An 18,889-nucleotide genomic window follows, 5' to 3' on the forward strand; every position below is an offset into this window, starting at 1 on the left:
TCACAGGAATACTCAGCAGAAGTACCAAGTTAAAAGTCAAATTTTAGATGGAACCAAGCCACCCTTGTTAAATGTCTATTTCATATTAGTAACACTGATTTTGCTAAGGTGGCTTTTAACAGTTGACTATGACTTTAAAATTTCAGCACTCAATGTATCTGAATTATGGGAAGTTCAGAAGCCATCTTGAGCACAGCTGGGTACCACGTGTAGTACTAGCCCAGCAGTATCTACAGATCAAAATATTGGTGTTAAACCTCAAAAACCAAAAGAAAGTTACAGTTTACATAAAGAAATTTTAATTGTTGCTCTATAACTTCTTCATTATCACTTCAGCACTGTCCAGACTGGTTATCTGAAAGTGACCACTGCTGGAACTAACAGTGAGTGTGCGTGCTGTCCTCCACATGGCTGGTAAATGTGGGACTTTAGCACCTGCAGGGTAGGGACTCACTACGCAGCAAAATCTCATGGAACCAGACGAAATGACAGTGATATAAATGACGATTGTATTTTTTTTTAAATGGCTCAAATCTCTCTTCACATTTTAACTTAGTTGGAACAAAACTTACAGAACACTTTGGTAAAAAAAGAACAAATATAAAAGCACAGGGTGGGGGAGGCCCTCGTGAAATTTACTGCATGCTCTACATAAGCAATGCTTAACAACTGTAAACTTGTAATTACACTTTAACATCTGGATATTTTAGTACAATTACAGCGAATAATTTTAAAGTTGCTAAACAAAATAAGGTGCTTCTGGGAACTATTAAGAAAGATGCCACAAGCAGAAGCCCCAGGTAAGTTTTGATGATCACAATGAAATGAATTAATGAGATTTAGATTTAACTGAATGCTCTGATATATGCAGTAGCATTACTTACACGCTTGATCTTAGACCAAAGTCCTAGAAGCGATGCTGTAGTCACCACAGCCCTTTCTCTCCTGCTAATAGCTTTTCTGAATGAAATTCTGTGGGACAATACTTTAAACACAGGGCGCATTTATAGAACCAGCACTAACAAGACACTCAGAAAGGATATAGGCCCAGTAAGGATACAGCAGCAGATAAAGAGAGATCTAAGAAAGAACTCTGATAAGCGAAGAATTACCAAAGTTTCAGAGGCATGTGAATTCAAAATACAAAGAAAAGTTATTTCTATTTCTGAGATATTGAGAATTAATATAAAATCTGGCTGAAAAAGGAGGCTTTAAAGTGTTTTAGCATTAAAAATTCTTTTAAGGGCTAAAAAACTTAAAAGGTCAATTAAGAATATATCTACATAAAAAAATAAAAAGGTATCTTCATAATCCAGGATAATTCTGAAAGCAATGAAAAAGCTCAAATTTGTCCTTGTGTAATACTCTAGGAAAAAATATAACCACCTAGAACTCTGGAACTAAGCAAGACATTCCCAACACAGAATAAGTTTCACAAAGGAGTTAATTCTAAGGAATAACTGAGAGCATTACATCCTTCTATCAAAGCCCACATTTAACAGTCAACTTCCTCAGACAAATTCTCACATTTGCCAGATTACCAATGCATAAAGTTAAATCTACAAGATAAAATCTGCAATTTAAGGTAACATTTCACTAAAACAGAGATAGCCTACTGGTATCAAAAAAGAATTACTCTTAAGAAACATGTAGGACGTGATAAAATTATTTTAAGATTCAAAAGGATTACTGCAACAAAAAGCTACAAACTTTAGTACACTGGCAAACTGGACTGCATTTTTCTATTTAGTTTACATCATAAACTACAAGCTATCTGTTTTTAAAAGACATTTTCAACATACTTTCTTTCGGCTCTATTTTTATACACACTATTGGTAACACTGGTAGGTAACTACTCTGAGAAGCTTACCTTATTGATGTAAAATTGTGACAAAGTAGCAGCATTAATAGCCCACTCCATAGGATGGTAGGCGTTGTGCTCAAGCTGGCGTTTTAGGGTACTGTGGCAATAATGGGCAGCCTTCTCAAACATTTCCATATGCTGGTAGACTTGAGCCAGGTAATACAGATTATGAGTGTAAACCTTCTCAAATCTATAAAGGAAAAAATATTTCTGTAACAGTGTATAATTTATAACAAACTTTCAAATCTATCAAATTTATAAGGAACTTTTTATCTTGACCCTCCAGTTCGTATGACTACTGTATCTGACAGATAAGGAAACTGAGCCCCAGATATAAACGGGGTAATGCATCTAAGAAGTAGCAAATGAAGGTTTTAATCCATGTCAGAATCCACATTCTGTAACCTTTGCCTTGAAAGGGAAAATATTGAGCAATCATCTCAAACACACTATGGGGAAATACCTGTAAGGGCTGATTTCCAGACCTGCTCACCTTTTTGATCTCTCCTGTTCAGGAAGTTTCTCTTCTTCAGGAAGAAAATGCTCAGTAGGGTCAAGAGGAGGACTCCCAATCTGCAATCAAAGAAAAAGAAACTAAATTTTTACTGTAAACACCAAGCACCCTCCTCTGGAGGAACTTGAGAAATCAAATTTTATTTTATTTTTTTAAATTTTTACTTCATTTTTAACTAGTTCATTTTCACATACTATCCAGGAAGTAACTTCTTAACAATAATCTTAGAGTCAAACAAATAAAAACAGAATACATACAGGCTCACACTTAACGAGACTTTAATTGCTGCTCAGGAGTAACTTCAAATACACTTAAAAAATTTTCATTTTTAGAGAGGTATAATTCTATAGGTATCTTAAGTCTTAATCTTCTCACAACAAAAGCTCTTCTGAAAACTTACATAAGCATGACATGTAACAAAATGTATATAAGGTCCTCACAGCAACACTGTTCTAAGCTGACCACCAGTAAAAATCAAAGTTTCCAATATTTATTCTAATATTGTCAGGGAAACAAGGATAGCATACAAAGATTACCCCCAGGGAATCAACACAGGGAAATCAAAGTCAGTTATTCCATCATTTATTACCCTGGGCAAGTTACTCCAACCTTGTTATGTTTCCTCATCTATAAACTAAGGATAATAAACATCTACCTCAACAAGTAGTTATGAGGATTCACTGAGTTAATACATATAAAAAAACGTATCTGAGGTCTTCCAAAAAACACGAGAACTACGTAACCACTGCCTCATTCTACTTCCGGGAGGACAGGCTCCTCTGCTTTAAACTGAATTGACTAAACTTCAAATAGCAACCATGGTTTCCGTTTAAAAAAAAAATGTGATCTTATATTCTAGATGCAAACATTAAAAGGATCACTTCTGTTCCTAGAATTCACAAAAAGTAAAAATGGCTAAGACAGGAAGCAAGGCCTAAGGCAAACAAAATATTCTTCAGAAACCTCCTTCACAACTTTGAGGGCTGTTTTGAATGCTTAGCCCTGTCCTGATGAGAGGAAGTAATGTATTTTTTATGTACATACTATATCACACATCATACTGTAACACAGTCAAACCAGTCTCTTAAAAAAAAAGGTACAATTAAGAACAAAGAATTCTGCTATGTGTTTTATGTTTTTATATTAATACTAGTATTTAATGAAATATAGGTAATAATAGTATTAAATGAAATAATGACATTAAATGCTAATTAATACTAGTGCTTAATGAGATACAATCTTCACATTTTAAACTAACAATGTCATGTGTAAGATGATCCTGAACTCATAAAGGCAACAAACACATCAATCTGGCTTTGTGAGGCTCTGCCCTTAGCACTTTATGAGGAAATTTTTAAAACTAAGGTAGAATATCCACAGCTTTTAAAATTTAATTTGGTGATATATTCCTCAGAAAAAGTGTTAATGGCCTAAAAATGCACATTCAAAATGTACGTTAAACTAATCAAAAATGGTCAGACAACCTAAAAAAAAATTTTCTAGAAAACACACAACTAAGAGGCACATGAAAACATGCTCAAAACTGTTTTCTAATTAGAAAAATTCAACTCAGAATTAAAAATGAGACATCATCTCAAACCACTCAGAAAACCCATCATCAAAATTTCTACAAACAATAAAAGCTAAAGGCACACTTCCACACTGTTAGTAGCAAAGTAAATTGGTACACCTACTATGAAAAGGAGTACAGAAGTGCCTTTCGTTAAGAAAAACACACACCTACTATACGACCCAGCAGTCCCACTCTTAAAAGAGTATATGGCAGAGAAGCAGACTTTGAAAAGACACAGGCACCCAACGTGCGCTGCAGCACCTTTTACAACAGCAAAGACGCGGAAGCAGCAAATGTTCGTGAGCTGATGAACAGGCAGGAAGTGGAACCTGTGCACAATGCAATTTGATCAGGCAGCAAAGAATGTAATCATGCCAACTGTCAGAACCTATGTGAAACAGAGATAATTCTACTAAATGAAGTCAGAATCAGAAAGGTAAAATTTTATATCACTTGCAGGTGTAATCTGCACACCCCATGAACTAATTGGGAAAACAGATTCAGACACTTTAGAACCAAATTTATGGTAACAATAGGAAGCGGGAAAGGGATAAATTAGGAACTTGGAATGAACAAATACAATCTATTACCCATAAAACATAATTAACAACAAGTGATATTCTACAAAGGAAGACCTAATTAACACTCTTCAGTAACTGATATGGGAAAAGAATCTGAGCATACAAAGATCTAGGTATATGTATAACAGGAAGATTCTGTACATGTTAATCACCCACAACATGTATTTACATGTTACTCCAATAAAAAAAAAAAGTAATACAAAAGAGAGCTAGTCAAAGGCAAGTTTTTGGGTGCTTCTTCTGGAGCATTCCACTCTACAACCCAAAAGCAGGACTTGCTCTAAGGTTCAATGTCTGCTTCCCGGGGAAAACAGGTATGAGGATGAAGAAATGCTGCCCACCTGTGGCCGCTTCAGGCAACAGCAACTTGAAAACTAGCCTCAGTTCCATCCACTTCAGTTGTGTCCGACTCTTTGCAACCTCATGGACTGCAGCACACCAGGCTTCCCTGTCCATCACCAACTCCTGAAGCTTGCTCAAAGTCATGTCCATTGAGTCGGTGATGGCATTAAACCTGTCTTCCCCTTCCTCTCCTGCCTTCAATCTTTCCCAGCATCAGGGTCTTTTCAATGAGTCAGTTTTTCGCATCAGGTGGCCAAAGTATTGGAGTTTCAGCTTCAACACCAGTCCTTCCAATGGATATTCAGGACTGAGTTCCTTTAGGAGGGACTGGTTGGATCTCCTTGCAGTCCAAGGGACTCTCAAGAGTCTTCTCCAAAACCACAGTTCAAAAGCATCAATTCTTCGGCGCTCAGCTTTCTTTATAGTCCAACTCTCACATCCATACGTGACAACTGGAAAAACCATAATCTTGACTAGATAGACCTTTGTTGGCAAAATAATGTCTCTGCTTTTTTATATGCTGTCTAGGTTGGTCATAACCTTGCTTCCAAGGAGTAAGCGTCTTTTAATTTCATGGCTGCAATGATTTCGGAGCCCAAAAAAATAAAGTCTGTCAGTGTTTTGACTGTTTCCCCGTCTATTTGCCATGAAGTGATAGGACCAGATGCCATGATCTTAGTTTTCTGAATGTTGAGTTTTAAGCCAACTTTTTCACTCTCCTCTTTCACTTTCTTCAAGAGGCTCTTTAGTTCTTCTTCACTTTCTGCCGTAAGGTTGGTGTCATCTGCATATCTGAGGTTATTGCTATTTCTCCCAGCAATCCTGATTCCAGCTTGTGCTTCATATAGCCCAGCATTTCACATGATGTACTCTGCATAAAAGTTAAATAAGCAGGGTGACAATATATAGCCTTGAAGTACTCCTTTTCCTATTTGGAACCAGTCTGTTGTTCCATGTCCAGTTCTAACTGTTGCTTCCTGACCTGCATATAGATTTCTCAGAAGTCAGGTCAGATGATCTGGTGGTGCCATCTCTTTAAGAATTTTCCAGAGTTTGTTGTGATCCTCATAGTCAAAGGCTTTGGCACAGTCAATAAAGCAGAAGTAGATGTTTTTCTGGAACTCTCTGCTTTTTCAATGATCCAACGGATGTTGGCAATCCGATCTCTGGTTCCTCTGGTTCCTTTTCTAAAACCAGCTTGAACATCTGGAAGTTCACAGTTCACGTATTGCTGAAGCATGGCTTGGAGAATTTTGAGCATTACTTGACTAGTGTGTGAGATGAGTGCAATTGTGCGGTAGTTTGAGCATTCTTTGGCATTGCCTTTTTTTGGGATTGGAATTAAAACTGACCTTTTCCAGTCCTGTGGCCACTGCTGAGTTTTCCAAATTTGCTGGCATGTTGAGTACAGCACTTTCACAGCATCACCTTTTAGGATTTGAAATAGCTCAACTGGAATTCCATCACCTCTAGCTTTGTTCATAGTGATGCTTCTAGGGATAAATCAGGAGGATGGGATGAACAAATACAAATCACTGCCTACAAAGCACAGGATTAAAAAAAAACTATCAACCAAGGGAGGTCTACTCAATACTTACTCTGTATTAACTTATCTGGGAAAAGAATCCGAACAAGTATACATATATATGGAAATATTCTTCAAGAGATGAGAATACCAGACCACCTTACCTGCCTCCTGAGAAATCTGGATGCAGGTCAAGAAGCAACAGTTAGAACCAGACATGGAACAACAGACTGGTTCCAAAATGGGAAAGGAGTACATCAAGGCTGTATATTGTCACCCTGCTTATTTAACTTATATGCAGAGTACATCATGTGAAATGCCAGGCTGGATGAAGTACAAGCTGGAATCAAGATTACTGGGAGAAATAGCAATAACCTCAGATATGCAGATGACACCAACCTTATGGAAGAAAGTGAAGAAGAACTAAAGAGCATCTTGATGAAAGTGAAAGAGGAGAGTAAAAACGCTGGCTTAAAACTCAACATTCAAAAAACAAGGATCATGGCATCTGGTACCATCACTTCGTGACAAATAGATGGGGAAACAATGGAAACAGTGACAGACTTTATTTTCTTGGGTTCCAAAATCACTGCAGATGGTGATTGCAGCCATGAAATGAAAAGACACTTGGTCCTTGGAACAAAAGCTATGACCAACCTAGACAGCATATTAAAAAGCAGAGACATTACCTTGCTGACAAAGATCAGTATAGTTAAAGCTATGGTTTTCCCAGTAGTCATGTATGGATGCGAGAGTTGGACTGTGAAGAAAACTGAGTGCTGAAGAATTGATGCTTTTGAACTGTGGTTTTGGAGAAGACTCTTGAGAGTCCCTTGGACTGCAAGGAGATCAAACCAACCAATCCTGATGGAAAGGAAATCAGTCCTGAGTATTCATTGGAGGGACTGATGGTGAAGCTGAAGCTCCAATACTTTGGCCACCTGATACAAAGAACTGACTCATCCTGATGCTGAGAAAGACTGAAGGCAGGAGGGGAAGGGGAAGTCAGAGGATGAGATGGTTGGATGGCATCACTGACTCAATGGACATGACTTTGAGCATGCTCCGGGAGTTGGTGATGGACAGGGAAGCCTGGCGTGCTACAGTCCTTGAGGTCACAGAGAGTCGGCCACGAATGAGCAACTGAACTGATGTATATATGCAATGGGAAAAGATGCTATACACCTAAAGTACACAAAACATGTGTTTTGATGTTACTCAAAAAAATAATAATAATACAAAAAAGAGGTAACAAGGCATAAGTTTCTGGGTGATACTTCTGGCACACTGCATTGTAATTTAAAAACCCAAACCAGGACTTGCTCTAAGGCTCTGGCAGTTTGCCAGGGTAACTAGAGCTGAGAAAGAAGAAATGCTTCTGCCTTGTGGCCAATTCCCACAACAGCAACCTGAAAACTATTGCCTGAAGGAACAGAAAGACTATTCACAAGTACTGGCAGGTTTTATGTATATGGTACATGCCTCGTAATTTCCAGGAGTTAAGCAAGTGAAAACAATTAAACCAGGGAACACTTTCAAGAAGTCAATTTCAACAGGGAAACAACTCAAAGTGTTTAAAAAAAAAAAAAGGCACCCACAAACATACAGACTGTGATACATTATTAAAGACATGAGACTCAAAACTAAAACCAGGTATATCTTTGCACTGTTCTAACTGGCCATAATCAAGAAGCATCTTTTCCCATTGCACATATACATCAGCTCAGTTGCTCGTTCATGGCCGACTCTCTGTGACCTCAAGGACTGTAGCACGCCAGGCTTCCCTGTCCATCACCAACTCCCGGAGCATGCTCAAAGTCATGTCCATTGAGTCAGTGATGCCATCCAACCATCTCATCCTCTGTCTTCCCCTTCCCCTCCTGCCTTCAGTCTTTCTCAGCATCAGGATGAGTCAGTTCTTTGTATCAGGTGGCCAAAGTATTGGAGCTTCAGCTTCACCATCAGTCCCTCCAATGAATACTCAGGACTGATTTCCTTCAGGATTGGTTGGTTTGATCTCCTTGCAGTCCAAGGGACTCTCAAGAGTCTTCTCCAAAACCACAGTTCAAAAGCATCAATTCTTCAGCACTCAGCTTTCTTCACACACAGTAACTGCTACAATGGGGTTAAAAGAAGATCTTCCTATGTTGCTGCTGAAATGTCAATGGTAGAAGCCACTAGAGAGAATAGAGAGAACAGTATAAGAGTGCTTGATCAGTAAAACCACAGCTGACAGTGATCTGGTAGTCCCACTCATAGAAGTCAGTGCAGAGCAAACCAAAATTCAAAAAAACACGGGAACTCGAAAGTGCTCTTTAGCACCTTTTACAAACACCAACACACAGAAGCCAAAAAAATTTTCCAGTGACAAACAAATGGATAAAGAAGAAATGCAAATGTTCACAACGCAGTCTGATTCAGGCATGAAAAAGAATGTGATGATGTCAATTCCTGGAACCTACCTGAAACTAGAAATAATCCTACCAAGGGAAGTTCAGCAAGATTTCAGAAAGGGAAAAATCGTAAGACATCAATTACAAGTGCAATTCACACATACACACCTATGCACTAACTGGGAAAACACAAAGGAGTCAGAGACTGGAAAATCAGCGGGGAAGGGGTAAATTAGGAACTTGGGGTGGACAAAATCTATTTCTAAAAAACAGATAATAAGGAGCAATATCTACCATAGAAGGTCTGATCAACAATGTAATAACCTAACTGGGAAAAGAACCTGAACATACGAAGACATATGAATATGTGTAACACGAAAAATTCTGTTCACATACAACACACAAAACATTTAAATCTTACTCCAATAAAAAATAAAAATTAATACAAAAAAGAGGTAACGATACAAGCTGTTGAGTGCTTATCTTAGCAACTGTACTGTAATTGGCAACCCCAAAGCAGGTCTTGCTGTAAGACTCCATCCATTTGTAGGAGGAACCAAGGCTGGGAATTAAGAAATGCTGCCGCCTTGTGGTCACATCCGCAGCAGCAACCTGAAAACTACTGCTTGGGGGAACAGAATATTAACAAGCACTGGTGGGCTGTACATGGTACCTTCCCTCCAAAATTTCCAGGAGTAAGTAAATGAAAACAATTAAACACGGGCACACTTTCAGGAATTTTAACAGGGAAGTACAACTCACTGTTTACAAAAGAATAAACCACACACAAACAGGCAAAATATGGTGATTTAGACACATGCAACTCAGAACTGCAATGAGTTATGCCTGATGTTCAAGCTGGTTTTAGAAAAGGCAGAGGAACCAGAGATCAAATTGCCAACATCCGCTGGATCATGCAAAAAGCAAGATAGTTCCAGAAAAACATCGATTTCTGCTTTATTGACTATGCCAAAGCCTTTGACTGTGTGGATCACAATAAACTGTGCAAAATTCTAAAAGAGATGGGAATACCAGACCACCTGACCTGCCTCTTGAGAAATCTGTATGCAGGTCAGGAAGCAACAGTTAGAACTGGACATGGAACAACAGACTGGTTCCAAATAGGAAAAGGAGTATATCAAGGCTGTATATTGTCACCCTGTTTATTTAACTTATAAGCAGAGTACATCATGAGAAACGCTGGACTGGAAGAAACACAAGCTGGAATCAAGATTGCCGGGAGAAATATCAATAACCTCAGATATGCAGATGACACCACCCTTATGGCAGAAAGTGAAGAGGAACTAAAAAGCCTCTTGATGAAAGTAAAACAGCAGAGTGAAAAAGTTGGCTTAAAGCTCAACATTCAGAAAACGAAGATCGTGGCATCTGGTCCCATCACTTCATGGGAAATAGATGGGGAAACAGTGGAAACAGTGTCAGACTTTATTTTGGGGGACTCCAAAATCACTGCAGATGGTGACTGCAGCCATGAAATTAAAAGACGCTTACTCTTTGGAAGAAAAGTTATGACCAACCTAGATAGTATATTCAAAAGCAGAGACATTACTTTGCCAACTAAGGTCCGTCTAGTCAAGGCTATGGTTTCTCCTGTGGTCATGTATGGATGTGAGAGTTGGACTGTGAAGAAGGCTGAGCACCGAAGAATTGATGCTTTTGAACTGTGGTTTTGGAGAAGACTCTTGAGAGTCCCTTGAACTGCAAGGAGATCAGCCCTGGGATTTCTTTAGAAGGAATGATGCTAAAGCTGAAACTCCAGTACTTTGGCCACCTCATGCGAAGAGTTGACTCATTGGAAAAACTCTGATGCTGGGAGGGATTGGGGGCAGGAGAAGAAGGGGACGACAGAGGATGAGACGGCTGGATGGCATCACGGACTCGATGGACGTGAGTCTGAGTGAACTCCGGGAGTTGGTGATGGACAGGGAGGCCTGGCGTGCTGCAATTCATGGGGTCGCAGAGTCAGACACGACTGAGCGACTGAACTGAACTGAAACACAAAAAACTTGTATTCCAATGTACTACAGTAAAAAAAAAAAAAAAAAAGAGTTACTTTAATACACAAAAGAGGTAACAATACATGCTGGTTGCTTCTTCTGGCACACTGCACTCTAATTTCCAGCCCCAAAGCAGCACTTGCTCTAAGGCTCCGTCACCTTGCCCTGCCACCAGAGCCGGGAATTAACAAATGCTGCCTCCTTGTGGCCACTTCCCACAACAGCAACCTGAAAAATACTGCTGAGGGGAAGAGTATTCAGAAGCACTGGTGGGCTGTATATGGTACCTGCCCTCCAAAATTTCCAGAAGCAAGTGAAAACAATGAAACAGGGGGCACACGTTGAAGAATAAAGTTTCAACAGGGAAGTGCAACTCACAGTTTTTAAAAAAGAATAAAGCACCACAAACATGTGCAATATGGTGATTTATAGACATGCAACCAAGAACTAGAAGGTTATCCACTCGCACTTTTCAAAATGGACATGATCAAGAAGTCTACAAAGAATAACTGTTACAGTTGGGGTTTAAGAAAAAGGTACCCTCCTATGGTGCATCTGAAATGTCAGTAGTAACAGCCACTAGAGAGAACAGTATAAAATTCCCTTAAACACTCAAACCACAGCTGCCAAATGATACAGTAATGCCACTCTTAAGAGTATGTGCACAGCAAGCCAGAATACGAAAGACATGGGCACCCAAAAGTACACTATAGAACTGCTTGCAAAAACCAAGATCTGGAAGCCAAAAATACTCCACTGAGAAACGAATGGATAAAGAAGAACTGAAACATGTTCACAATGCAATCTGATTCAGGATGAAAAAGAATGTAACCATGCCCATTTGTGTAACTCACCTGAAAATAAGAGACAATCGTACTAAATAAAGGAAAAAGAAACAGAAAGGCAAAAATCGCATATCACTTCCAGGTGCAGCTTATACATGCACACCCATGAACTATCTGGAAAACATAAATGGAGTCAGAGGCTTGATAATCAAACATATGGTTACCACAAGGGAAAAAAGCAGGGAAGGAATAAATCAGGAGCTGGAATGAACAAGTACAATCTATTATCTACAGACCAGATAATAAATAAGAAATGATACGTACACCAAGGGAGGTCTAATCAAAACTCTGTAACAACCTAACTGGGAAAAGAATCTGAACACATGTAAACATATGAGTATGTCTGACATGAAAATCTCTACACATATAAAACACACTATGTGTATTTCAATCTTACTCCAGTAAAAAATAAAAATGAATTTAATACAAATGTAAATAACACAAGCTGTTTGGTGCTGCTTCTAGCACACTGCACTGTAATTTGCAACACCAAAGCTGGATTGCTCTAAGGCTGTGTCCGCTTTTGAGGGTAACCAGAGCTGGGCGTGAAGAAATGCTGCCACCTTGTGGCCTCTTCCCACAACAGTAAGCTGAAACACTGCCAAGGGAAACATCCTATTCACACCCACTGGGGCCTGGAAATGCTATCTGCCCTCCAAAATTTCCAGGGCTAAGTGAATTAACCATGGGGCATACTGTCAAGGCAATTTCAAAAGGGAACTACAACTCACAGTGTTTAAAAAGAATAAACCACCCACAAACAAGTGAAATATGGTGATTTAGAGACACGCAACTCAGAAGTACAAGGTATCCCCTCAAAACGGTAAAAATGGCCACGCTCAGGAAGTCTATGGACAATAACTGCTCAATGGGGTTAAGAAAAGGAGATCCTCCTACGGTGTGGTTGAATGTCAACAGTAACAGCAACCACAGAGAACAGTATATATTAGCTTCAGCAGTAAAACCACAGCTGCCAGGTGATCTGGTAGTCCATGCTTGAGCATATATGAACAGAAAACTGGAATTCAGACAGGGCACCTGGATGTGCAGAGCAGCACCTTTTACAATAACCAAAACGCAGGAGTGACACAACTTTCCACCGACAAACGGATGGACCTAGAAGAACACAACATGTCCACAACGCAATCTAACCCAGGCATGACAAAGAATGTCATCATGACAATTTCCGGAACCTACTTAGAGATAATCCTACTAAGTCAAAGTCATACGATATCACATGTAAGTGCAATTTACACATGCACAACCTTGAACTAGCTGGGAAAACATAAATGGAGTCAGAGACTTGAAAATCAAACTTTCGGTTACCACAGGAGAGAGAAGCAGGGAAGGGATAAATAAGGAGCTTGGAATGAAAAAAGATAATCTGTTTCTACAAAACAGATATGAATCACTAAAGGGACATCTACCAAAGGAAGTCTAATCAACACTCTTTAGTAACCTAACTGGGAAAAGAATCTGAACATATGAAGATGTATGTATAGGTGTAACACAAAAAAGTCCACACACCTAAACACACACAACTTGTATCCCAAATGTACTCTGATAAAAGATAAGTTACTTTAATACACAAAAGAGGTAACAATACAAGCTGCTGGTTGCTTCTTCTGGCACACTGCACTCTAATTTCCAGCCCCAAAGCAGCGCTTGCTCTAAGGCTCTGTCACCTTGCCCTGCCACCAGAGCTGGGAATTAACAAATGCTGCCTCCTTGTGGCCACTTCCCACAACAACAACTTTAAAAATATTGCTGAGGGGAAGCGTATTCAGAAGCACTGGTGGGCTATACATGGTACCTGCACTCCAAAATTTCCAGGAGAAAGTAAGTGAAAATAATGAAACAAAGGGCACACTTTGAAGAAGACAATTTCAACAGGGAAGTACAACTCACGGTTTTAAAAAAAAGAATAAAGTACCAGGAAACATGTGAGAAATGGTTATTTACAGACTGGCAACTGAGAATGATGAAGTAGCCACTCTCACTAATCAAAACGGCCATGATCAAGAAGTCTACAAACAGTAACTCCTACTAGAGGGTTCTAGAAAAGAGAGCCCTCCCATGCTGCGGCTGAAATGTCAATTGTAACAGCCACCATAGAGAACAGTAAAAACACTTCCTTAACCAGTAAAAACCACATCTGCCAAATAATCCAGTAGTCCCATCCTTAAGAGAATGGCACAGCAAGCCAGAATTTGACAAACTTTGGCAAGCAAAAGTGCACTATAGCACCTTTTATAATAACCAAGACAAGAACTGAAAAACTTTTCCATCGACTAACGAATGAATATAGAAGAACAGCAACATGTTCACAACACAATCTGATTTACGCATGTGAAAGAATGTCATCATGCCAATTTCTGGAACCTATCTGAAACTAGAGTTAGTACTACTAAGTGAACTAAGCAAGAATCCGAAAGGCAAAAATTATACGATATCACTTACAGGTGCAATTTACACACGCACAACCATGAACTATCTGATTAAACACAGGCAGAGTAACAGACTTGAATATCAAACTTACGGTTATCACCGGGGAAAGAAGCAGGGAAGGTATAAATTAGGAGCTTGGGATGAACAAATACAATCTATTACCTGTGAAAGAGATAAGAAACGATATCTACTGAGGGAGGTTTAATCAAAACTCTGTAGCAACCTAATTGGGAAAAGAATCTGAACATGTGTATACATATGTATATGCGTAACGTGAAAAATTCTGTACACATACAACACACGCATGTATTTCAATCTTACTCGATGAAACAATAATTTAAAACCAAAAAATGGGAACAAAGTAAGCTGCTGTGTGCTTTTTCTGGCATAGTGCGCTGTGCTCCACAACACCAAAGCAGGATGGTTCTAACGCTCTGTTGGCTTGTGGGGTAACCAGAGCGGGGGAATGAAGGAATGCTGCCACCTTGTGGCCATTCCCCACAACAGCAACCTAAAAACTATTGCCTCGGAGAACAGCCACTGTTGGACTGTAAAAGGCACCTGACCTCCAAAATTCCCGGGAGTGAGTGAAAACAAACATGGAAAACACTATCAAGACGACAATTTCAAAGGGAAGAAAACTCCGTGTTAAAAACAGAACAGAGCACCCGCAAACAAGCAAAATATGGTGATTTAGAGACATGCAACTCAGAACTGCCACAGGGTATCCCCACGCAACGGTCAAAACGGCCGTATCCAAGAATTCAACAGACAATAACTGCTACAACGGGGTTAAAAAAAGGGCACCCTCCCGTGGTGCAGCAGAATGTCAGTGGTAACAGCCACCAGAGAGAACAGTATAAAGGTGCCTTCAACCCTAAAACCACAGCTGGCAAATGATCCGGTAGCCCCACTCTTAAGAGTGAGTGCACAGCAAACCAGACTTCGAAAAGAAACAGCACCCAATGTGCACGGCGGCACCATTTACAATCATCAAGACTTGGACCAAAAAATTTCCTATTGACGAATGGATAAAGAAATGCAACATCTTTAAAATGCAATCTGATGCACAGATGAAAAAGAATGCAATCATGTCAGTTTCCAGAACATACCTGAAACTAGAGATAATCCTATTAAGTGAAGTAAGCAAGAATAAGAAAGGCAAAAATCATAGGATATCATTTGTAGGTGCCCTTTACACATGCACACCCATGAACTGTGGGTAAAACATAAACAGAATCAGAGACTTGAAAATCAAAGTTATGGTTACCACAGGAGAAAGAAGGGGGGAAGGGATAAACTAGGAGCTTGAGATAAACAGATACAATCTATTACCTACAAAACACATAATTAATAAGCAACGACATCCACAAAGGGAGGTCGAGTCAACACTCAAACTAATAGCAAAAAGAGTCTAAACATATGTAGATACACGCATATCTATAACACAAAAAATTCTATGCACCTACACGTATACATGTATTTCAATCTTACTCCAAAAAAAATTAAATGAATTTAATACATCCCAGCAAGCTGCTGGGTGCTGCTTCTGGCACACTGCACTGTAATTTGAAACCCCAAAGCAGGACTCGCTGTAAGGCTCCATCCTTTTTCAGGTAATTACAGCTGGGAATGAAGAAATGCTGCTGCCGTGTGGCCACTTCTCGCAACAACAATCTACGACTCTTCCCTGGGGTAACAGAATATTCGCCTGCACTGGTGTGATTCTATGGTAACTGCCCTCCAAAATATTCAGCAGCAAGTTAAGCGAAAACAATTAAACAGAGTACACACTTTCAAGAAGACAATTTCAACAGGGAAGTACAACTCATAATGTTGAAAAAAGAATAAAGCACCCAAAAACGTGTGAAACAGGGTGATTTAGAGACAAGCAACTCAGAACTGCAAGGAGGTATCCACTCGCACCAGTCAAAATGGCCATGATCAAGAAATCTACAGACAGTAAGTGCTACAACGGGGTTATGAAAAGGGAACCCTCCTCCGGTGTGGATGAAATGTCAATGGTAACAGCCACTAGAGAGCTCAGTATAAAAGTGCCTTTAGCTGCCAAATGATCCAGTACTCCCACTCTTAAGAGCACGTACACAGCAAACCAGAATTCAAAGCACATGGGCACCCAACATGCCCTACACCACCTTTTATAATAACCAAGACAAGGAAAGGAAAAAAATTATCCATCGACAAACGAATGGATAAAGAAGAACTGCAACATGTTCACAATGCAACCTGATTCAGGATGAAAAAGAATGTAATCATGCCAATTTCTAGAACCTACCTGGAACTAGAGATAACGCTACTAACTGATGTAATGAAGAATCAGAAAGGCAAAAATCCTAAGCGATCACTTACTGGTGCTATTTACACATGCACAGCCTTGAACCAACTGGGAAACAGACTCGCTGACATGAAAATCAAACTTTCAGTTACCACAGGAGAAAGTAGTGGGGAAGGGATAAGTTACGAGCTTCAGTAGAATAAATACAATCTACTTCCACAAAACAGATAATCAACCAGGAGCAGTATTTATGAATGGAGGTTTAATTAACACTCTGTAATAACCTCATCGGGAAAAGAATCTGAACATACGTAGATATATATATGTACATGGGTAACATTAAAATTTTGTACAGCTGAACACATGCAATTCTGTACACCTAAAGACACACAATCATACTCCAATAAAAAATACTAGTTACTTTAACACACCAAAGAGGTAACAACACGAGCCGCGGGCTGCTTCTTCTGGCACACTACACTGTCATTTCCAGCCCCAGAGCAGGACATGCTCTAAGGCTCTGGCAGCTTGCCAGGGCAACCACAGCTGGGAATGAACAAACACTGCACCCTAAGGCCACTTTTCACAACAGCAACCTGAAAAATACTACCCAGGGGAAAAGAAGGGGTTTCCCTGGTGGCTCAGTGGTAAAGAACCTGCCTGCCAATGCAGGAGACATGGGTTTGATCCCTGGGTTGGGAAGGTCCCCTGGCAAAGGAAATGATAACCCACTCCAGTATTCGTGCCTAGAGAATCCCATGGACGGAGGAGCCTGCCCAGGTGGTGCTAGTGGTAAAGAAGCTGCCTGCCAGCGCAGGAGACGTAAAGGACACAGGTTCAATCCCTGGGCCAGAAAGGTCCCCTGGAGAAGGGCATGGCAACCCACTCCAGTATTCTTGCCTGGAGAATTCCATGGACAGAGAAGCCTGGCTGGCTATAGTCCATAGAGTCGCAGAGTCGGACACGACTGAAGCGACTTGGCAGGAGAACAGAATATTCACAAGCACTGGCGGGCTGCATATAGTACTGCCCTCCATGATTTCCCAGAGTCAGTGAGTAAAAACAACGAAACACAGGACACCCTTTGAAGAAGACAATTTTAAAAGAAAGTACAACTCACACAGTTTAAAAGGGAATAAAGCACTCACAAACATGTGAATACGGTTATTTAGAGACATGCAACTGAGAACTACAAAGACATAACTACTCCCACTGGTCAAAATGGCCATGATCCACAAGGCTACAGACAGTAACTGCTACAGTGGGGTTTAGAAAACGGGACCCTCTTATGGTTCTGCTGAAATGTCAATGGTAACAGCCCCAAGAGAGAACAGTATACAAGTGTCATAAACAGTCAAACCACAGCTGCCAAATGATCCCGTACTCCCACTCTTAAGAGTATGTGCACAGCAAACCAGAATTCAAAACACAAAGGCACGCAAAAGTCCACTATAGCACCTTTTACAAGAACCAAGACATGGAAGCCAAACAAATTTTCCATCGCCCATCTAACAGATAAACAAGAAATGCAACATGTTCACAATGCAATCTGATTAACGCATGAAACAGACGTCATCATGCCAATTTCCGGAACCTACCTGAAATTAGAGATAATCCTAAGGGAAGTAAAAAGAAACAGAAAGGTAAAAATTATATGATATCACTTACACATGCAATTTACATGCACACCCATGAACTGGGAAAACAAATGGAATAAGAGACCTGGACATCAAATTTACGGTTGTCAAAAGGCAAGAGTAGGGAAGGGATAAACTAAGAGCTTGGGATGGACAAACCCAATCTACTATCTCCAAAACAGATCATCAATTAAGAAGCCATATCCACCAAGGGAGGTCTAATCGAAACTCTGTAACAACCTAACTGGAAAAGAATCTGAACATACATAGATACATGCTTACGTGTAACACAAAAAATTTTGTACACCTATACACACACAACATGTATTTCAATCGTGAGTAAGACTGAATAATGTAATGAAAAATAACAATTCAAAACAAACAAAGGTGAAACACAAGCTGCTGAGTGCTTCTTCTGGCACACTGTACTGTAATTTGCAAAGCCAAAGAAGAACTGCTCTAAGGCTCTTTTGTGGGTAACCAGAGTTGGGAACGGAGAAGGCAATGGCACCCCACTCCAGTACTCTTGCCTGAAAAATCCCATGGACGGAGGAGCCTGGTGGGCTGCAGTCCATGGGGTTGCTAAGAGTTAGACACAACTGAGCGACTTCACTTTCACTTTTCACTTTCATGCACTGGAGAAGGAAATGGCAACCCACTCCAGTGTTCTTGCCTGGAGACTCCCAGGGAAGGAGGAACTTGGTGGGCTGCCATCTATGGGGTCACAAAGAATTGGACCCGACTGAAGCAACTTAGCAGCAGCAGCAGCAGAGCTGGGAATGAAGAAATGCTGCCGCCTTGTGGCCACTTCCCACAACAGCAACCTGAAAACTATTGCCTAGGGGAACAAACA

At 40.1% G+C, this 18,889-nt stretch overlaps 1 protein-coding gene across 1 annotated transcript in view; it reads right to left on the reverse strand.

The window, feature by feature from the left end:
• The window catches only part of KIFBP (kinesin family binding protein), a 57,495-nt gene that overhangs the window by 14,824 nt on the left and 23,782 nt on the right, over nt 1-18,889 (reverse strand). The window contains exons 3-4 of the mRNA XM_068982443.1: nt 2,358-2,437; nt 1,871-2,054 (exon numbers count right to left, since the gene is read on the reverse strand). Of these exons, the coding sequence (XP_068838544.1) occupies nt 1,871-2,054; nt 2,358-2,437 (264 nt within the window). The remainder of the gene's footprint in view (nt 1-1,870; nt 2,055-2,357; nt 2,438-18,889) is intronic.

Source organism: Capricornis sumatraensis, chromosome 10, assembly GCF_032405125.1.
Source record: "Capricornis sumatraensis isolate serow.1 chromosome 10, serow.2, whole genome shotgun sequence".
Lineage (NCBI taxonomy): Eukaryota > Metazoa > Chordata > Mammalia > Artiodactyla > Bovidae > Capricornis > Capricornis sumatraensis.